This window comes from Myodes glareolus, chromosome 5 (genome assembly GCF_982192425.1).
Source record: "Myodes glareolus chromosome 5, mMyoGla1.1, whole genome shotgun sequence".
NCBI classification, from domain to species: domain Eukaryota; kingdom Metazoa; phylum Chordata; class Mammalia; order Rodentia; family Cricetidae; genus Myodes; species Myodes glareolus.
In genome coordinates this window covers 20,724,269-20,747,154 of record NC_142030.1, presented here as the reverse complement: position 1 = coordinate 20,747,154, position 22,886 = coordinate 20,724,269, and the positions used below count along the sequence as shown (strand labels likewise).

The 22,886-nt window shown below is 38.1% G+C and overlaps 1 protein-coding gene across 1 annotated transcript in view; it reads left to right on the top strand.

The window, feature by feature from the left end:
- Spta1 (spectrin alpha, erythrocytic 1) overlaps nucleotides 1-22,886 on the top strand; it is a 73,322-nt gene that overhangs the window by 3,016 nt on the left and 47,420 nt on the right. The window contains exons 3-18 of the mRNA XM_087906103.1: nucleotides 41-166; nucleotides 1,895-2,035; nucleotides 2,746-2,892; nucleotides 3,288-3,421; nucleotides 4,114-4,258; nucleotides 6,366-6,520; nucleotides 7,374-7,509; nucleotides 7,622-7,723; nucleotides 8,844-8,981; nucleotides 9,997-10,107; nucleotides 11,482-11,559; nucleotides 12,143-12,298; nucleotides 18,184-18,388; nucleotides 19,751-19,932; nucleotides 20,453-20,696; nucleotides 21,470-21,592. Coding sequence (XP_087762229.1) covers nucleotides 41-166; nucleotides 1,895-2,035; nucleotides 2,746-2,892; nucleotides 3,288-3,421; nucleotides 4,114-4,258; nucleotides 6,366-6,520; nucleotides 7,374-7,509; nucleotides 7,622-7,723; nucleotides 8,844-8,981; nucleotides 9,997-10,107; nucleotides 11,482-11,559; nucleotides 12,143-12,298; nucleotides 18,184-18,388; nucleotides 19,751-19,932; nucleotides 20,453-20,696; nucleotides 21,470-21,592 — 2,323 coding nt within the window. The remainder of the gene's footprint in view (nucleotides 1-40; nucleotides 167-1,894; nucleotides 2,036-2,745; nucleotides 2,893-3,287; nucleotides 3,422-4,113; nucleotides 4,259-6,365; nucleotides 6,521-7,373; nucleotides 7,510-7,621; nucleotides 7,724-8,843; nucleotides 8,982-9,996; nucleotides 10,108-11,481; nucleotides 11,560-12,142; nucleotides 12,299-18,183; nucleotides 18,389-19,750; nucleotides 19,933-20,452; nucleotides 20,697-21,469; nucleotides 21,593-22,886) is intronic.

Sequence of the window (22,886 nt, the reverse complement as noted above, 5' to 3'; positions counted from 1 at the left end):
CTGCATTTCGTTACTCAAAAGCTCTGATTTCTAAACGCAGGGGAAATATCAGAAGCACGAATCCTTTGTAGCGGAGGTGCAAGCCAAATCAAGGGTGCTTCCTGAACTGGAAGAAATCAGGGAAACCCGATTTGCAGAAGATCATTTTGCCCATGAAGCTACCAAGGTAAAGAAACTGTAGGGTCTCAAAGTTAAACCGCCAGTTGCCACATGCATCATCAGGGTTTCAGAGGATTATGCTAGGCAAACCTCAATGTAGTTGCTTTGGAACAAGGGCTCAGAACGCTTGTTTTTATTGAAATGGAGGCAGGAGAAATGACAGATCATTCTTGGGTATCATAGGTGGAGAAAGAACTATGGTATAGAAATATAATTTGGCAGTTATTATATTTGTCTTTGGGTCAAGATGAAGCCCACTTCAGCCTATCCCACATTTCTCAGATGAAAAGACTTTTAAAAAGACTCTTTCATAATTATTAATTCTGACTTTAAAGTGATGTTTTCCTATTTGAATCTTTGAATTCTTCCCATTTACCAGAGAAGGTTTGATTTTTTTTTCACACAGCATGCCCCATTTCTGACAGAACACTTTTTTATACTTTGCTTTCTAGTTGCAAAACAAAACAAAAATCCCTGAAATCTAACAACTTCAGAAAATTTCTTGGATGTCAAGACCTGAACATCATAGTCACTTAAATAATCATTTACCACTGGGTGTCGTTTCTTAATGCCGTAGCTACTTTCTGATTATTTCATATATTCTTTGTTTTGTATGAGTAAAATTTTTAGTTTATGTATTTTAAGCTAAAAATCACCAATTACATTATATAACTTTCAATTGAGGCTAGTCTTTCTATATGCATTATAAATATTCTAGCCCATGTTAGTGTTATCAAAATAGAAAAATGATTTTAACTAGAAAAATAATCTGATTAGAAAGTATTAACAAGAAAACCTCAAGTCTTGTCCTTTTGTTTAAAATAGAACTTTATTATTACTATGCTCTTTGTAAACTCTTACATTATTTAAAATCTTTAAAACTGGATATGATGGTATAGACCTATAACTTCAGAGTGGAAAGGTAAAGGCAGAAGGGTGGTAAGTTCAAGTCTAGTCTGACTACGTAGTGAGATTCTGTTTTCTAAAACCTATAATGCAAAACAAAATCAAAATGCCTGAGGTGTTTAAAACAACTATCCATTATCACTGCTGAGGTGATACTGGACACTACAGTAGGATTCAGACAAATGTGTTTCATAGCAAGATTATTTTGTTTTTGTTTTTGTTTTGTTGTTTGGTTTTTTGGTTTTGGGTTTTTTTTTGTTTTGTTTTGTTTTTGTTGTTGTTGTTGTTGTGGTGGTGGTGGTGGTGGTTGTTTTTTTGAGGCAGGGTTTCTCTGTGAAATTTGGAGCCTGTCCTGGAACTAGCTCTTGTAGTCCAGGCTGGCCTTGAACTCAAAGAGATTCATCCACCTATCTCTGTTTCCCAAATGCTGGAATTAAAGATGTGCACTAGCACTGTATATATATTCTTTTGTTAGATTAGAGATTAGATATTTGTTGAAAAATTAGTATATGAATGAATAGGAGGGTGGATTATTAATCCAGCCATTTTTCTGCACATGTGTCCTATTCTTCACCTATCCATATTTCTGTACTTCATTGATTATTTTTAAATTATATTTTATTTATCATTATTTGTGGGCATACGTGTGTGTGTGTGTGTGTGTGTGTGTGTGTTTATGGTGTGTAGCATGGCGTGCTTGCAGAGAGATCAGAGGGTTCTCTCCTTTCCACCACGGTTTTCAGAATTCTGGTTACCAGGTTTGCAAGGCAAATGCTTTTCCCCACTGAGCTATTTTCCAGCTCAGCCACTCTGCCTCTCTCCCTTAAAGACCCACCTGAAGGAACTTCACCACCTGTGGGATCTGCTCTGGGAGTTGACTCAAGAGAAGAGTGATGTGCTGCTTCAGGCATTGAAATTCTATCAGTACTCACAAGACTGTGAAGATATTTTGGAGTGGATCAAAGAAAAGGTAATGGCCTGCATACTCTTGGGTATTCTGATGACTCTGTCCAAGCACTTCATAGTAACTCTTTACAGTGTCATAGGTAGTCTTGAGTAGTTGAAGAATCTGTTTCTGGATTTCATTCTTTGGGGGGAAAGTAAATTTTGGCAAAGATTTGGGAGGAATTCTGATTAATTTAGGTAACCTAAATCTATGGGTGTGATTGTGGTGAAGACGAGGCCTAACACTGTGCTTTTAGTATGCTCTAGACTCATTACCATTCTCTCCCCACACTGCTTAACTGCCCACTTCAAAGGTTCGCCTGACACTCTGGTTCTTGGCTGAATTAATTTTCCACTCTTGCTTCTCAATACCTACAACTATTTCAAGCATAGTCCCCATTTGGGGCTAAAGACTTACACACAAGTACTCAGTGCTGGACTTTTGGCAGATGCTTGATTCAAATGGAGGCAGAGTAGGAAAAATTGTTCACTTGTCTTCTAAAACAGAAGGAACTTTCAGAGTCTCTCCCAATAATCCCCCTAATCTCACCAGAAGACACTAATCCACAGATAAAGTTGTCATCTCAAAATTTACTCCTGCTTCTGGCTTTTCTCAGAAAGGAACTCCATATGAGTTATCTTGAAAAATCAACAGGGTATTGGGGCTTTGAATCTGCAAAAATAACTCTAGATTATTCTTACTGGTGAATCTGTGGATTTTTTTCATACTTACAGGAAGCTATAGTGACATTAGTGGAGCTGGGCGATGACTGGGAACGGACTGAAGTCTTGCATAAGAAGTTTGAAGAGTTCCAGGAAGAACTGACGGCTCGGAAGGGAAAAGTGGACAGAGTGAACCAGTATGCTAACGAGTGTGCCCAGGTGAGGTGGAAACAAAAGAGGCATTCCAAGAAAAAGATTCTGGTCTGAAAGGACGCATGCTCACTCATTGTGGGATATGAGAGGAATGTGACATTGTAAGAAAATAGAGGAATACACCTTCATGGACTAACATGCCATGAGCCGCTTTTCCCTTCTCTGGTTACATTCTCCCCTTTCAGATCCATGAAAATGAGAGAGGGGGGGGGGGGGGAGAGAGAGAGAGAGAGAGAGAGAGAGAGAGAGAGAGAGAGAGAGAGGTGAATACCATGGCAATGGTCTGCTATTGCTTATGAAGCTGTGCTTCTTTATATGACAGTGTGACAGGGCGTGATGTCTAACTTCAGTGTTAAAGTAATTTTTGGTATGATGTCATCTCTGTTGGTTTCTTTTCTTAGGAGAAGCACCCTAAGTTACCTGAGATCAAGGCAAAACAGGATGAGGTCAATGCTGCCTGGGATCGTCTGTGGAACCTGGCTCTCAAGAGACGAGAAAATCTGTCAAATGCTGCAGACCTCCAAAGATTCAAAAGGTAGGATGCTGGAGGTACAGCACAGTAGGAAAGGCCTCGTGCACCAGAGGCCCTGGCTAGGGTCCCCATCACCGTCTAAAGTAAGGTAGGAGAGGCAAACAGACTATAATCCTAGTCATTCCTCAAGTGGAAACTGGGGAATAAGTACTTCAAAAAGTAAGAGCTTGGGCCCTGTTGATGGCCATGCATCAGATTTATTTGTATTAGCTTCTGTCTACTCCTGTCAGCAATTACTTATGAACATCTCAAAGGCCAAAGACCTTCTTTTCTTTGCCTTTGAGGGAGTAAATGACTTAAGAACACAAAAATCAACTTGATATCCAATATACAGACTTTGGTATTTAAACAATAAAAAAATATAGCACTGCTGTATTGTTACTGCAGAAGCTGAAAGGGTACGTAATAATTAGATGAGTTGGATGGGAAGAACGAGTGGCATTTGTGAATAGTTTCTCACATGTCAGACACAGGAAGTGTCTCTGGCAGCTCAATAGCCATGAACCCCGAGACTAGAACATGTCATTGGAAAAAAATATCTGACAAGCAAGTACTTTTTAAATTAATTCGTGCTCACCTGTTGAAAAGTAGACTAGTAGCTGCTTTAGAAAACTATGTTGGTCCTGTGGGTCTGTTTGCCCTATCATTCCGGCCATCTTGGATTCTTGGTGCTCATTCATGACACTGTCTGGTAGGGATGTCACCGAAGCCATCCAGTGGATGGAAGAGAAAGAGCCTCTACTCACCTCTGTGGACTATGGCAAAGATCTTGTTAGTTCCGAGGCACTATTTCACAGTCACAAGGGGCTTGAGAGGAATCTCGCTGTCATGGATGACAAGGTAAGCCTTTGATGAAGAAATGGCTGGCCCTAGGCTTATAAAAGGTATGTGGTGATCCTCCTGCCTAGCACGATACTCAGGAAGGCACAATTACATCACATTTTCAATAAAGAATGGGTTCTTCTAAGGCATTACAGTAAGTCTGCTCATTCTAATTCATATTTGTTCAGTGATCCCGCAAGTTCTTATCTTTTATTCACACTAGTTTTATTTAAACATACACATCTGTTTCATATGCTTTCATATTTTATGATATGTTTTACAACTAAATAAAATACCTCCAAGAATGATTAATTAATCTCCCCTCAGTAAAATACCATAGGACTAGAGTTATCCCTCTTAACACATTTTCTTCTGTGGCAGTTGGATCCTGGATTTGCCCTTCATACTGTAAATCAGGGAAGAATTTTCTTCTTTCACAATAAACTGAGAGATTTTAAAATCTAAATCTATCTTCTTACTCCCTTCTTTTTTTAAAGAAAAGTTTTTAATAATTTTACATACCAACCACAGTTTCCCTCTCTCCCCTCCTCCCATCCTCCTACTGTCCCCATTCCACCCCTCATGCACTCCTCATAAAGGATAAGATCTCCTATGGGTAGTCAAGAAAGTCTGACATATCAAGATGAGGCATGACTAAACCCCTCCCTGCTTCATCAAGGCTGATAAAGGCAACCCACCATAGGGAATGGGCTCCAAAAAACCAGATCATGCACAATGGAGAGATCCTGGTCCCACTCTCTTCAACTGGACTCTCAGAGCTTGGCCCAGTGCTTGGTTGTGGATCTCTGCATCTGCTTCTATCAGTTACTGAATGAAGGTTCTATAATGACATTTAGGGTGATTATCAACCTGAATATAGAAGGTCACTTAAGGCACCCTCTCCACTATTGCTAGGAGTCTTAGCTGGAGTTAATCTTGTGGTTTTGGAGGCATTTCCCTAGCACCAGGTTTCTCCCTAACCCCATAATAGCTCCCTCTAACAAGATATCTCTTTTATTATTCTCCTTCTCTGTCCCTCCCCCACTCTCCCATCTCATTCTTTCATGTTCTCATCCCCCATCTCCTATTCTGTACTCCCTGCTTCCAGTTTACCCAGGATATCTCATCTCTTTCCTTCTTCCCAGAGCGATCCATGTGTCTCTATTTAGGGTCCTCCTTGTTATCTAGGTTCTTTGGAGTGTATCCTTTGCTTTACATCTGGTATCCACTTATGAGTGAATAGAAACACTTGGTTCTCACAGACACCAGAGAAGTGCTTTATTAGGTTAGGCATTTGTTAGCCTGATCATGTTGGTAATCAAAACTTACCATAATACTCAATTTTGCAACTTTAGTTTCAACTAAGGCAGACACCCATAGGTTTTCCACAAAGAAGCAGAGTACAAAAAGATCAAACCTGCTTGCTTTGAATAAAGCCTCTCCCTGGGACCATTTCCACTGTCCCACTTCCATTGTTCTTCATTTCTTGTTTTGTTGTTGGTCTATTTTCCCCTATAGGATTTAATGTGTTATGGCAACCAGATCTCAAACTCTCAACAATATCTGGTTATGTTTGAAAATAATTAAAGAAATAATGATGACATGTGAAAAGTTACCCTTGTCTGCATTTTACTATAGTTTCCCTGGCCTAAAACTCCAAAGGAATTCTGTGGTTTTCTTAAGGTTTGGGGCAAAAGGATCCTTTCTGACTGTATAACATCTACAGAGTTATCATAGAGAGATGGTGAGAGATAACCATTGTTCCAAACCTTGCTTCAGACATGAGCAGAAGGACTGAATGAGTAAAACAGTACTTCTCTGTTGTCACTCATATAATATAGGAATAAGAATAATTTCTTCCAAAAAAGAAAAGGTTTCCTATGATATTATTAAAAGAACAATATAATATGAAAAAATGCTTCTAGAGTGCGAAACATATTATGGATAATAAGGATTTTAAAATTGTCATTAACATAAGATATTTTGTGTTAGTCACATATGTTAATATGAACATACATATTAATTATTACTATTCATGTGATTATTTTTATTTCATTCTGTCCAATAAAGTTCTGCCAGGAGTAACAGTGCTTGAATTTTTAAGAGTTTCTTTCTTATCCCACAGGTGAAGGAACTGTGTGCCAAAGCAGACAAGCTGATGATTTCCCATCCTGCAGATGCAGCTCAGATCCAGCAGATGAAAGAGGAGCTGGTCTCCAACTGGGAACGCATCCGTGCCTTGGCCACTAATAGATATGCAAAGCTGAAGGCTTCTTATGGGTCAGAAATTACACATCTTCTACTACTTCTTCCAGGGAGTCCCAAAGCAGAAAAGGGTTGAAAAGACTCTCAATTAACCTGCCTGTTCTGTAGAGGCAAAGGAAATTTTAATTTGCCAAATGGAAGCCCTTTTGCAAACTGGTATAATACTCAGTATCAAACATCCCCTCAATTACGTGCTTTATCTTTCCTGTCTGGGTAGTTGTAAGATTTTATAATGTAGCCTATAAAACTGGAAAGATCTTGACTCCAGCAAAAGTTCTAAATAAACTTTCAAGCTAAAGAGTCAAAATGACCCCAGAATTGTATCCTGATTACCAGCTAAAAGTTTTAAAAATCTGTGATAAGAAGGCTTAAATTTAGCATTTAGTTATCAGAGATAGTAATCCAACCATCAGGAGATAAAATATAGTATTCAAGTTATCATTATGATTTACAACCAAATGATGAATATTTAACTTTTTGAATAGATAATGAAAGTTTTCTATTTTACAAGTTTTCTTGATTAGTAGAGTTAAATATTAGCTAAGATACTCTTGAGAAAAACCAACTCTATTTCCACTGATATTTGCATAATATGTATTTATTTTCTGACTGCATCATGAGATCTTACTTGAGGTAGGTGTGACCTTAAGGTGACAGAATTGTAACCCACACAAGGATACACCTACTTTAGGATCTACCATCCTGTGTAGAAATGCTTCATAACCTACTCCATAGAAGGGAAAGGAAACATACAATATTAGAACAAGGTGAACCTTTTATGCCATTGATTATGCTACCCATAACCTTTGATCATAGTCCTTTCAAATCAGTCATCTACTTCCTGTCTTTTATTCTATTTTTCTCACAGATACCATCGGTTCCTATCTGACTATGATGAGCTCTCAGGCTGGATGAAGGAAAAGACTGCTCTGATCAACGCTGATGAGCTGCCCACAGATGTAGCCAGTGGTGAAGCCCTGCTAGCCAGACACCAACAGCATAAAGTAAGGATCTAAGGCTTCCCTAGTAGGAGAAAGGATAGTGGGATTTTGTTCAACATTGAGAAATCCTGGCAGTTTCTTGCTGCATTTGGGCCATTCTGTTTTGTGACCACAGCATGAGATTGACTCCTATGATGACCGATTTCAATCCGCTGATGTAACTGGTCAAGATCTGCTGGATGGCAATCACGAAGCCTCTGAGGAAATTCGTGAGAAGGTAAACTGCTTTCACACGGTGTGTGAAGTTTCAATAATATATTCCGCCTTCATCTACCTTATGCTTATATGGTAATCTATTTTTGGAAAAAGGAAAGGAGACACCTAAGCCTGTTAATGGTGTGTCTGGAGTCCGCCTAGTCCTTGATCACATATGCATTGACTATGCTGAGTCACTTGAAATCCCTGAGCGATTGCTCTGCTTTGGGCATGACTTCATCAATTCTCTGACTTACACCTAATTTGAAACCTTTATACCATCTTACGTCATTGCTTTATTTTATCACATCTTCACACTCAATTCTAGATGGTAAATTCAGAGACGCATGTTCTTTGATAATCGTTGGGTCTCCTACAGTGCCTAGACCAGTGATACCATTTTTGCTCTCCTCTATACAACCTCAAATTAAGCTGATTTTTCAACACTGATGAGGATCATCATTTTAGCCACTATTTTAGCCACTCCATTTGTCTCCAAAGCACAAAGTATAACCTAAGTATTCATGTTCTGACACTATCATTTTCTTATGGTCTAATGTAATTTTTTTATTTTATGATTCTTTTTGCATTTTTAAAACAATCATATTTTACATCCAAATCCAATTACCTCTCCCTCCTGTCCTTCCCGCTTCCCCCATCTTTTCTCCACCCCATACCACATCTACTCCTCAGAGAGGGTGAGGTCTCCCATGGAAAGTCAACAAAGTCTGTCACATCTCTTGAGGCAAGACCAACCATCCTCCCCCCATATCTAGGCTGAGCAATGTATCCCTCCATAGGGAATACTATTCTTTATTTCTGATGCTGCTCATTAACTCTGCAAATTTCTTAGTACAGCAGTCCTTGTACTTCATGTACTTTCATTCCCTAGCTCCCTTATCTGAATCAATACCTTCTTTTTGTTTTAACCATATAAAGCACAATATATCTCTTTAATGGCTATTATCCTATTTTTCCTATACTGCACTTATTTGCTTGAATCTTGGGACCCTAGAAAAGTAGTTTACTTCTTACTCACCTTGCAATTTTCTAATGGCATTGCTTTTATTAACTGCTCAGTAAATGAAGGATAAAATGTATTAGTTAATTTTTTCTGATACAATGTCCCTTCCTTTCTTAAGATGACAAGACTAGCCAATGATTGGGCTGCCCTGCTGGAACTGTGGGACAAGTGTCAGCATCAGTACCGTCAGTGCCTGGATTTCCACCTCTTCTACCGAGACAGTGAACAAGTGGATAGTTGGATGAGCAGACAGGAGGTAACAGGAGACACTAAATCTGTCTTCAGATATCACTTCTTCCATTCTTTATCTACCGCTTTGACTACTATTAGTACCCTCAAAGTCATTTCTTTAGTACAAAGTTTTCTCAGGAACTGGAGGATGATCCATGACAAAAAGTGAACAGGCTATCTAAGATTGCTGCTGCAATCCTATTTCATGTGCAAAGGTATAGAAAATATTTAAATACAAGATGGGTATAATGGGCATACATGTGAAGGCGTAAGTCACAAACAATCCCACACCAGTTTGGAATTATGATTAATAAAATGGTTATTTATGTAAAAAACTTACAGATCACTGTCCCAGTCAACAGCCCTCTAAGCAATCAGGAAAGGAGTCTAGTAGCCGGAAGTGGAGCCAGAAGCAAGAGAAAGAGAAAGAGGCTACCACTGCTTTTTAAAGCAAATGAGACCATGCCCAAGTGGGCTGGTAAAGGCTATTGGCTCAAGAAGCGGAAGGAGCTCCTGCAGCACACATGCAATCCCAACCCTCAGGATGCTGAGTATGCAGGAGAATCAGAAGTTTAAAAACAGTCTGTTCTACATAGTGACACTATCTCAAAAGCTACATTTAAGTATGTGGCACAGAGATTTTGACTATAGTTAAAGAAAAATAAAATAATTATCAAATTGATTAGGGCTCAAGAAGAAAAATTCGTAAGTAAGACAGTGTAAATGAACAACTTCTTAAAGAAAGAAATTAGTCCTATTGAGGTACTTTTGAGAACTCTGAATAATTTTTAGTTAGTTGAGAGAATTTCATGTAAATAGACTCAGAGATAAAGGTGAGAAAGTTGCGTGTAAGTATTAAAAATGACGAGTCTAAGTTCAGAGTATTTGAAGTTAATTTCTGAATAATATTCTTCTCTGTGCTAATTCTCACCTTGTTCTCCAGTTCCCTAGACTCCTTCCTTTGACCTTGTCTTTGAGAAGTTTCAAGAAAGGTTCTTGCCAATGAGGAAATCTGAGAAGTGTCTTTCTGTCTTCTACAGGCCTTCCTGGAAAATGAGGACCTGGGGAACTCAGTGGGCAGTGTAGATGCCCTTCTTGAGAAGCATGATGACTTTGAAGAAGCATTTGTTGCCCAGGAAGAAAAGATTATAGTAAGTAATGGTTCTGGTTGGACATTTGTTTCATATTTACACATACTGTTTCTGTACATGCCTCTAAACAGAATCACTGTTGTGACTACAGGACCTAATATCAGGGCTACTCCTTGTAAATTGCCACCCCTTTTTTTGTTATTGATAATATCTGCTTACATGTCTTCAAACATTATGCTTATGATGTAAAAGTGAAAACCAAATCAAGATTTATCTTTTGAAAAAATAGGGGGAGAATATCCGAAATAATAATAATAACCTTTTATCATTAAATTTCTTGATCTACAAAGTATATTTAGAAAGGGGTTTCAAGGTGATAGAATATCATTTCTTCTAATGGAGTACATACTTTATATTATGTATTTTTACATATAGATAAAAACAGTAGGTCTATTTTTTAAAATAGAATCTACATTTAAATGTTTAAAATGTGTTTTTTCTTTTCAATAATATTTTAATGTACTTTCCTCTTGGAAAGTTTATGTGTTCAATCATATTCATTTTTCCCCAAAGGAATAATTTGTTATAATATATTTTAATTTTAATTTTTTATTTTTATCTTAATGTTATCATAAATTTTCTGTGGAACTTATGTTATAATATTATATAAAATTTATTAATATAGAAGAAGGAATTCAAGAGCATGATGAAATACACTGTCTATTTTAAATTGTCTCTTAGGGTAGTATACATATAGATGCACACACACACACTATATATATATTGTATATATCCCATCACCAGCAATGGCACAAAAAAACAATAGTTGAATTATAAGTCTTCTAAGTTTCCCCTATTAATATCACACATAAGGTGACACTTTATTAATTCATGTACTTGTTGTAGTACTCACTGGTAAAAAGTTTCCTATAGAGTAATTTATTTTATTGTTTTATCACAAGTTATATAGTTTCCTATCCCAATTAATAAAGCCATTCTGAGATTTAGTAGTTTGAGGAACTGATGAATGAATATGGATAAAATTTCATTTCAGCACTTCTTGTCTCCTTATCCCAGTATAACTATAAACAGAGATGTAGCTACAGAAAAATATAATAGATTACAGGATGGAATAGACAGAAGCACTGGTAAGAAAATGATATTGGTTCTATCCTTGGAAGTATTTCTTCTGTGTTTACTTACAGTGATGTCTGAATTCATGTACTATAAAATTATAGTGCTAAAAAAATCATCATCAAGCCCAAGTATACATTTGGAAGTACAGGTGTTTCACAATTTACCACTAAGATCCAGACCTTCTGACTGTAAGATTGTTGGACTTACTCCTAGTTATTCTTTGTCTTAAAGGGATATTCAAACTGGGGCCACTCACTTAGGTGTTGCTGAGGAAAAGTCTTTGCATTTTTTTTCCAGACCTTGGATGAGACTGCAACCAAGCTTATCGACAATGACCACTATGACTCCGAGAACATTGCTACTATTCGTGATGGGGTATGCCCAAGGCGCAGAGCCTTTGTCTGTCTGTCCTTCTCTGATGCTGTGATGAAATATTGACCAAACGCAACTTGGGGGAGGAAAGGGTTTATTAGGCTTTCAAGTTATAATACACTGGAAAGGGAAGCCAATGTAGGAACCTGGAGGCAGGAACAGGCGCAGAGACCATTGAGGAATACTGCTTACTCACTTACTCTTTATGGCTTACTCAGCCTGCTTATTTACAAAACTGAAGATCACCTGACCAAGGGTGGCACTGCCCATAATGGACTGGGCCTTCTCACATGAATTATTAATCAAGAAAATGTCCATTAAAAATATGCCCACAAGGTCAGTCTTATGGAGGCAATTCTTAAAGTTTGAACTTCCCAGATGACTCTAATGACTCTTGTTCGTACAAATTAACCAAAACTAGCAATACTTTGCTTGGGCACTGGGATCAGGAAAGGCTTTGGGGCAAAGATAGTCAGAGTAGGCAATAATCTCACGTGTCTATGTATGCTTCTGTTGACTGTGAGCTTGTTCATAGATTAAAGTGTGTGTGTGTGTGTGTGTGTGTGTGTGTGTGTGTGCTTTACAGCTGCTGGCCAGGCGAGATGCTCTGCGTGAAAGGGCTGCCACTCGACGAAAATTGCTGGTAGATTCACTGCTTCTCCAGCAACTGTACCAAGACTCGGATGACCTAAAGACCTGGATCAATAAGAAGAAAAAGTTGGCTGATGATGAAGATTACAAGGTAGGGAAATTTGTTCAACCTTGTTTATACATATTGGCAGTTGGTTTCATGGATTGTAGTTTAGAGCCAAAGGCAACTGACTTTTCATTTACAAATGACAAAACAGAGCTTGAAAAAAAGTGATGGCTCCCTGGAAATGTACACTTACAGTGTGGGAGGTCCTTATGTCTATGTGTTGTTTTTAGTTGGTTAATGAATAAAGAACCTGCTTTGGGCCTATAGCAGAGCTATAGGGGAACAGAGCTAGGTGGGGGACAACTAAACAGATTCTGGGGAAAAGAAGGGTGGAGTCAGAGAGACACGATGTAACTCCACCAGAGACAGATGCTGGAACTTTAGCTGATAAACCACAGCCAAATGGCTATACACAGATTAATAGAAATGAGTTGAATTAATATGTAATAGTTAGCCAATAAGAAGCTGGAGCTAATGGGCTAAGCAGTGATTTAATTAATACAGTTTCTGTGTGATTATTTCGGGGGTCTGGGTGGCCAGGACATGAACAAGTGACCAAGTGGCCTCCTTCAACACACTTAGATAAAATCCAAAGGTCAAGATTCTGGTTTTTCTCATACCCTATTTCTTCCTCTTTTCTCAACTGGATCTCCTTCTAGTGTCCTTAACAGGATGAGGGACAGGGCTGCTCCTTATTGAGATGCTCATAGTTCCTCTAGCATACCTTCTGCTTCTCTCCACACCTCTCTCATTTGTGATAATTTAAGATAAAGTGAGCTTAGAAGTAACTTGAGCATTTGGGTAATGTAGACTTATGGCCTCAGCTCTGTGACTAGAAGGAACGAATCCTTTATTGCATGAATGAAGAAGACAGCTTCTGAACTGGAATATGTCCAAAGATAGCTAGTTATTTAGAGCATGTCACCACAAAGATTGAAAGCATTTGGACTCTCAAGTGCAACCTGGGCTTGAAATTTTGACCTGTAGTCTTAGTTTCTGTGACTGAGAAAGTTGCTGGGGAATCTTTGGGCTGCTGATTTCTCTTCCTTAGAGTTGTGCCATGCATGCTTTCACTCACATATGTAATAATATAAGCTATTAAATAACTTTTATCGAATTTGTTCTTTGACAATTCATAGATGGATACAATGCATTTTCCTTATTTTATTATTATAACCTCCAACCTCCCTAATCTTTCTCCCACCACTATTAGTCCACCTCTTTCCCCTACAAACTCCTTTTCTACATTCGTGAAATTTTTTGTTGTTGTTTTGTGTTTGTAAGTTTGGTTTGAGGTTTATGTTCCTTAGATGTGTGTGTGTGTGTCCGTGTGTGTGTGTACATGTATGTGCATACACATGCAGACATGTGCCACTAAGTTTATTAAGCTGGATCATCTGTGTGAACATGGATTTGGAACTATGTATTCATTGGAGACTAGTGAACTTCTCACTAGATGAACTACTGAAGACAATAAATAATCTTCCCCTAGAACCCATCAGTAGCCAATAGTTAAGCAGTGAAAGGTAAGGCCCCATATGTTCCTGCTGATCTGTGACTGATTGTTGATTGGCTCTGTTTAATGCAGCCCCATTACAATCAGTCACACTTGCTGTCAGATCATGGCTGCATTGGTTGTGTCATGCCCAGCATTTCCCGTCTCTTCTCCCTATCCTTCAGTTCATATATTCTTACTACTTTCTCTTCTGAGATGGTCCCTGAACCTTATAGGCAGTTTAGGGCTAAGCTCTCAAAATTTCTTTGCTATCCGCACCCGCAGCAACTATCTGTATCTGCATTCATCATCATTTATTGCACAGATATGCTTCTCTGATTAAGGCTTGGAGTAACATTTGTCTATAGGTATAAACATAAGTACATATACATATGTGTATGTTTAATGTATATTTATGTCATGACAGTTTGACACCACGGCAATTTACAAGAATACTAAATATACACCTAGGGACTGAGACTCCCTCTGCCACGAGTTTTTGATTAGATTTATAGCACCAAATGTGAGTTCCTTTGGGAGAACAATCTTCAGGTCTAAAGAGAGAGTAGTTGTTTACCCCTACAGCAGTCCTCCCTCTAGTTCACTATTAGGAACATTTATCTTGCAGGTTAGTGTTATTTGTAGTGGGAGTCATAGCTAAGTAAGACTGTCGATGCCTTCTCTCTAGTAGCCTTGTAACATGAAGGGGCCGCTTGTTGGGGTTTCTGTCCTGCCCGGTACCCCACAGCCAGCAAGCAACAAAGAAAATCACACACAGTGTACATTAGGTTATAAACTGATTGGCCCATTAGGTCAGGCTACTTATTAGCTCTTATAACTTATGTTACCCCATTATCCTTATCTACATTAGCTATAATGGCTCAGTACCTTTTCCAGTGGGGGCAGCTTACATGTTGCTTCTTCAGTGATCTGGGCAGGAATGGGGGAGGGAGCTTCCTGCTTCCTAGAATACTACCAGTCTCTTTGCTCCACCTCTACTTCCTGTCTGGCTTTCCCGCCTATACTGCCAGCCTGGCCAATCAGCATTTTATTAAAATATGATTGACAGAATACAGACAATTCTCCCACACCATTTCCCTCTGTTTTTTTTAAACAAAGGAAAATACCCATAGTCCATTTGTTGGGAATATGGATGTAGTATTCCAGACTACTTACTGCTGGTTGGGGGCGCTGATAATCTTATGGGGAAATAAAGACAATTTAGAGTTATAATCAAGTCCTGACTGGAGTATACTGGGAGTCTTGATCATCTCAGGCAGCAGCCTTGAATCTATTCTGGATGTAGAGGTCTGTCATCTGGGCCATCTGTTCCTATCAGGAATTTCTTAGGAGGTCTTCCTTTATCGAAGCTGATTTTTCTTAATTCAGAATGAATCCACAGCCTCTCATTTTCTGTGGAAACAAAAGCAAAATCTCTTCTCCAAAGTAACATACATTTTGACTTCAGTTTTGAAGCTAAGGTATTTTCAAAATACCTATCTTGGGTTAGTTCAGCAGCATTTATAAACAAAAGTCTTATAGCAGCTGTTGCTCCTTCTTCAGCATTCAAACAATTCAAAGAAAGCATAATAGAATACAGTATCAAAATTCTCTGTGTATTTTCCATCTTTGTGCAGCTTTATTTTACCCTCTATTTCTTTTATTTTTACCTTTACTTTTTGAGTCAGGTTCTCTGTATATCTTTGTCCTGGAAAAGCTCTGTAGACCAGGCTGTCCTTGAACTCACAGAGATCTGTCTGTCTCTGCCTCCCAGGCATTGGGATTAAAGGTGTGTACTACCACACCTTGAAGTCACAGAGGTCAATCTACCTCTGCCCCTTGAAGTCACAGAGGTCAACCTACCTCTGCCAGGCATTGGGATTAAAGGTGTGTGCTACCACACCCAACTACTTTCTTTCTTCCTTTTTTACCCTAAGAACTTTAACCTTTATCCTGCATATATTTTTAATACACTGTAAACCATTTAGAGGTTTTCTTCATCTTTGAATCTATCTTTACTGTATATCTCTCTTTTTCTGACCACATGAGCCTTTAAGGAGAGGACTAAAGCCATGGCTTTGATGGCTAGATCCATCCCATTCCTTAGCTTTCCAGCCTCATTGTAGAGGTACCGCTAGAGCCATTTTTATTGCCACAGGTCTATGGCGTTTCAAGGTCCTTGCCAGCAAGCAAGCTGTATCATTCTGCTCACAGACCAAACTCAGTTGAACTGCCTGCCTGAAAGAGTCAGAGATTGCCCTGGCAGGACGGCCCAGAAAACTGGCATTTTAAAACAGCACAGGTTTTTCCTGCTACAGCTGAAAACCGAAAAACATGCGTTCAGCTTTTCATCAACACCGTTTAAGTGTTTTGTAGCAGGACCTCTTAAAGAGCTGCAGGGTTTTTGCAGCTAAAGCTGAGTCAGGAAGCCTCTCTTAGATGAGAGCATTTGCTTACCTCTAGCAAGCAGAGCAGACCTGAGAAATCGCTGCTACCAAGAAAACATGCTTTACTCTATTCTTTCCCAAGCTTTCTCAGGCTTTCTGTGGATTCAGTTATCCATGTGGGCACCATCTGTAGTGAGGAGCTGTGGGCAGGCCTGCTTTTCATCCCACCTGGCTCCTGCACAGCTAGCTTAGTCCCAGAAATAATAACACGGAAACTGTATTCATTTAAACACTGCCTGGCCCATTATCTCTAGAGAGTTAGTTACTGACTAACTCTCACATATTGATTAACCCATTTCTAATAATCTGTGCAGCACCACGAGGTGGTGGCTTACTGGAAAAGATACAGCATGTCTGACCTGGTGGCTGGCTCCATGGCATCTGCCTCACTTCCCTCTTCCCAGCATTCTGTTCTGTTTACTCCACCTACCTAATTTTCTGTCCTATCAAAGGGCCAAGGCAGTCTCTTTATTAACCATTGAAAATAACACATAGACAGAAGGCCCATCTACATCATTTCCCTTTTTTCTATTTAAACAAAAAAGAAAGACTTTCACTTTAACATAGTAAAATTACATATAACAAAACAGTTATTGAGTAGAAACTACAGTTACAGTATTTATATTTATTTTATATTTAACATAATAATGGAAAACTATAACTAACCATTCTTCAACTCCATCAAAGACTCCAGAAGGATATGATATTACCTAAGTAAACAAGAAGTAAGCAACTTCCAAAACTCTAGAAATGACAGAGACATCTTGCTGCCTGGACAGTCACCCAAAATTCCTCTGTACTGTTGGGGCATCCATCTTTACCCTACAGGCCCATAGTACCCAGAGACATTTCCATGAAACAAGAAATTTCAAAGGCAGTTCAGTCACTATCTGCTGTGTCCTGCAGAGTGTCTCGCAGACTCTTTCATAAATCAGGAACCCCGAAAGATCATCTCACCTTTAGGCAAGTTCAGCATTCCTCTCTCTGCAGGTTCTCTGTGTCCAGTTTATAAAACAGTCCAGGCAAGAGCAGTTTCTTGCCTAAATGGCTATCAAACTCCATAAGGAGCTTCTACGATGCCCATCTTCCTCTTGAAGTAGATTGGTGCTGCCAGGAGCAGACGTGTCTCATTGTCATGAAAAGTCCTAAGTTATTAAAACATTAAATGTCATGTTCTATAGTCTTTGAAAGATATGAAAAATGCCTATCTTAAATATATCTATGCACATCTAGAAAATCAACCTAACATTACTACAAGTTTGACTATTATTGATGATTATTCATTAACAACCTATATTTCCTAATTATAGATTACATTTTTAAGTGAACTACACAATCATACCTTAATCAAGATCAGAAATACATATACATATAATAAAATTGACCTTAAAATCCATACCAATGCAAATTATTAATATCTATATTCTATCCCCCTTTAAATGTAAAAGAACATTTATAAACAATATCTGGGAATATGGACGTAGTTACTTCTCTCCAAACTTCTTCCTGCTGTATAGGGGCGCTGTTAATCAGGTCTTTCATGGTATAAACTGTGTGATAGATTCATCTCAGTCGGCAGTTGAGCAAAGTAATTTCTTAAGGGTGTTCATAGCAACCTTTCAGGAGGACGGGGTCTATCATAACATATTGGGATAGAAGCAATCCACAGGGTCTCATCCTCTGTGAAAACAAAAGAGTAACCTCCTTTCCAAAGTATCATATCCTTAGATTCAAATTTTGAAGTCAAGGTATGTAACATGAAGGCCGGCTTGTTGGGGTTTCTGTCCCACTGGGTACCCCACAGCCGGCATATCAGAAAGAAAATCACACACAGGACTCCATAAGGTTATAAACTGATGGTGAACATGGAGATAATCTTCCAGTTTAGTTACACCTTGATTTTTATAGCATCTCATCATCTAGTTCTGGTTTTCCTCAAACTGTCTGTCCCTCCTTCCTCAAGCAATGATTTCCTTATCTTTTCTCAGGATGTGCAGAACTTGAAGAGCCGGGTTCAGAAGCAATTGGACTTTGAAGAGGAACTGGCAGCTAATAGGATTATGCTCAACAACCTGGAGAAAACTGGCCAGGAGATGATTGAGAATGGTCACTACGCCTCTGATGCTGTGGCTGCTCGCATGAACGAGGTTGCCAACCTCTGGAAGGAGTTGTTGGAGGCAACAGCACAAAAAGGTTAGAAACAAAGGTTTGGATAAAAGATAATTAAATTCTTAAATTATAAAATCTACTAATTCTGTCCTTACCTTGTTATTTGGTGAACAGTTTGCAATGGAACCCTAGCCATTTGCTTCCCTGTGTCATGTGATCATCAACATTTAAAATCCAGTCTAAATATATCACATTATATATTTAATTTTTGAAATGCTTCTTTTATTTAAATTGGAGTTTTGTTGGCATTGAAACTTCTTTTTTTCCTTCAGTTTTCTCCTAGATTTTTTTCTTACATAAATGTTGAAATATTGAAAGCCACGAATTCAGTATTGGCTTTATATCTAACCCTAGTATACTAGAGTTATTTTTAACATATTTTGATTATATAAACTAGACTATAAATGGGTCATAATATAAAATGTTAAAATGGACATTAAGAGTTTAGAAATGAAAAGACTATTGGTATCACACCCAATGGTTCTATGTATTTTATTCTTACAGAGTTTGATAAAATGTTTCTTTTTTTTTCAATGCAAACTGATTAGACCCTATTATAAGTTTTCAAATACATATCTCTTACCTATTTTTATCTTGCCACTTACATTTGGAAATTAAGCTTTTGTCTGTTAGTAATTTTTAAAAGTGTGATATTTTCTCTGTTGGTATGTTATTGGTATCTACTTTTTATGACTCTCATCTGAAGACAAGATTTTGACCTGGGTACAGAAAAGGGTATAGAAGAGGTCATGTTGGTTTTCTGGGATGTCATCCTGATTAAGGGAAAAATATAATCTTCCTTAATAATAAGATATCATGGCTACTTCTCACAATGGAAGACATAATAATTGCTTTGAAGAATAATAATGCAGACAGCTTCAAGGTAATAGAATAAAGAATTGGCCAAACATAATGGGAATCACCAAGGTATTCTAGAAAATAGAATGATGAATCATGGTGTGCAATGAAAGACATTCACTAAATACAAGGCCAGCCGTACTACAAACATCCTCAGAATTTCACACATACCAGCTCCATAACTGAGCAAATGTGATGTCTGGATTTGAATCTCATCCAAAGAAGGGTCTGTACACTGTTTATCAAATGACTCCTGAAAATACTCAAAAGAGTGGACAACTAGCAAGTAGTTCACCAGAGGATGTAACTTATAGTTTGTGCTTTGTTAGCAAGTCTGTATTTAAAACTAAATACCAGCAAAATTCCAACTTATGATGGCTCCTTCTGTAGTGCAATGGGAGATGGTTCTCTTATTTTTCTCTTTGGAATATCCAAATACATTTCTCCTTAAGCTGAGGGATGGGGTATTACATTGTGCAGAGTAAAAGCCTTAGTTCTCTGTGTCTTCCACCCGATGCCCTCCCCTAGGGACCGAGCTGTATGAAGCTAACCAGCTGCTGCAGTTTGATAACAACGCAGAAGACTTGAAGAACTGGCTGGAAGACATGGAGTGGCAGGTTACCTCTGAGGATTATGGGAAAGGCCTGGCAGATGTGCAGAATCTCCTGAGGAAACACGGCCTTCTTGAGTCAGCTGTGACCTCTCGTCAGGTTCGTTTTTAGCTTTTTGCTAATTGTAGAAAAGCGAACATATACTCAGCGAATGTTCATAATCTGTAATTATTATTATTCCTATTAAGTGATCAGGAAACCAAAGGAAATTTTTCAAAAATTTAGTTGGCAAACTGCCTCTCCCCAGTACCTCCCGAGTCCTCTTTCTCCTGAGCAAGTCGTACTGGAAACTGATGACTAGCGTAAGCAATTATTAACTCTTCTAAATATCACACCACTCTCTCAGTTGAGAATCCTAGGATATTTTAGACAGCCTTGACATTTACTTTGCCTTTTCTCACTTGTAGCTAATCTCACATTAGTCTGTACCAATACTATTGCATATAACATAAGAGCTTCCTATTCTGGTATTCTGCATCCATGCAATCTCACTAGTTCTTTTAAAAAATATCACAGGGAAAATTAAAGTAATGGGGCTCCCGCTTTTCAGCACAAGGAAATCTCATCTAATTCTTAACAAATTATATAATTTCCTAACACATATTGTTTTCTCCATCAGAATCAAGTGGATACCCTCACAGACATGGCAGCACATTTTGAAGAAATAGGTCATCCCGACTCTGGGGACATACGTGCAAGGCAGGAGTCCTTGGTGACCCGCTTTGAAGCTCTGAAAGAGCCGCTGGCCACCAGGAAGAAGAAACTCATTGACCTACTCAAGTTACAGCAGATTTGCAGGGACTCAGAAGATGAGGAAGCCTGGATCCAGGAGACTGAGCCCTCAGCAGCTTCCACCCAACTCGGTCAGTGCTGCATCATCAGACTGAGCAGGCAGGAAAGGACCAAGGTCTCCAGGTTGAGAGAACAAGATGCAACAGTGAGGGGACAAAAGTTTACTCTTGGTTCTTCCACACCAGACTCACGAAATTTTGTTCTGACCTCCATCATCCTTTAATGCTTAAAAATTGTGTCAACAAATTCACCTTATAAGATAGCCATGAACCATGGCATGAATTCAATCCTCAAGGAAGATCTGGAGTGCTTAGCCTTCTAAAGATTGAGCTAAAATTTATTTGTTGATACTTCTTCTCTGAGAAGTAATGATTAATGCTTGAAGTAGTGAATGTATGTGTCTGTGTTATTGGTGATCCTTTAAGAACTATGTGACCGACCACAAAGATTCAGAAGTGAAATATAGCTGTACAATTGTTTTATACTTTAGAACTTATTAATTAATAAGTGTAACTTCCAGGAGAGTTGCCTTGATGTACAAGAAAAGCACACACAAATACTACACAACTTTATCAGATGTACTGGGAGCTTCAATGAAAGGCCATAGAGAAATTTGTCTACAAAACCTTTAGAAATAGCATGGAGAGTGTCTGAAGAGGTGTTTAGTGCTAACTACAGAGAAGAGAGTCTGGAAATTTTAGGGTTTAAGCATGTTGAGTATGCAGGGATGGTAGAGATGGATTAAATTCTCAGTGGTCATATTTGTGTGATATTACTATTGCGCAACAGATAAAACATGTATTATTAAGGACAATACTAAACCTTGAATTATTTTTCTCTGTAGGCAAGGACTTGGTTGCAGCCAAGAATCTTCTGAACAGACATGAAGTCATCTTGGCAGACATTTCTAGCCATGAGCCACGCATTCAAGTGATAACAGAGAGGGGGAACAAAATGGTAGAGGAAGGTACGTTTGACGCAGACTGATTTGTCCAAACTCCACTATGACAGACTTTGAAAAGAAGTTTTGGCAATCTTAGTACCTAAAGTGAATTTAAAACTAGATGACATCACTTTCTAATTTAATGAAGAAATTCCCTTTGAGTGTTTTTGACAAAGCAGTATACACTGTGTTTTTTATAATCCTGCTGTAGCAGAAGATGTTCGAACACATTATTAAATCCTCATGACTGCAAATTCAAAATCATTAAAATAAATCAAGTTTAGTCTAATTATCAATGTGCTTCTTTGGAGAAGATACAGAATTCAAATCTAAGTTCCAAAGTCTTATAAAACACAAGACTCTTCTCTATGTAAGGGACTTTCCAAATGTCTAAAAGCCTTGCTTCTCAAGGATACATTATATGACTATAGTAGAAAGGTCATTCCTTTAAATTTCTCCTTTGATGAAACTTTACTGACTAATTTGCGTGCTTATTGTCCATACATAGAGATCTCTACTCTCCAAATAATATGTTAGTTTTGAGCATCATATGCCAGGTATGGACAAGCAATCCAGGTTACACTAAAATATTTTCCCTCTGTTAACTAATCAATTATTAGTATCTAGTTTTTAAAAGTTTAGATTGAATTAAAGGTTCCTGAAAATTTTCAGTTGTGAAGTAAGTTATGCAAACCAATGAAATTTATTTTCCTTTTTTGTTGTTTAATCATTTGTTTGTTTTTAATTATATCTTTCCATAGACGGTAAATTTTTGCTTCTTTAATTCCCTTACTGCGGGTGTTGATACTTTTCTATTTCTTATTATAAGGTCATCAATTTTGTTTTATAATGTTTTGAAAGCTTACTAGTATATGCAAATATAGCTGAGTTATTTGTCCTTCTGATCAATTGTTATTTCTACAAAATGAAATATCCATCTTTGTTCCCAGAAATATTCTTTTTTCTGAAATCTATTCATGTTTTTATTTTTTTTAAGATTTACTTATTTATTATGTATACAGTATTATTCTGCATGTATGCTTGCAGGTCAGAAGAGGGCACCAGATCTCATTCCAGATGGTTGTGAGCCACCATGTGGTTACTGGGAATTGAACTCAGGACCTTTGGAAGAGCAAGCAATGCTCTTAACCCCTGAGCCATCTCTCCAGCCCCCTATTTATGTTTTTAATGTAATCATTTGGCTTGTCTTTTAATTAGTTTTTACCTCAAAATTTCATGTTTACCTTCTTATACGGGAACTATTATAAATATAATCATATGTATGGCAGCTTATTAGGGGTACTATACATTGTTTAAG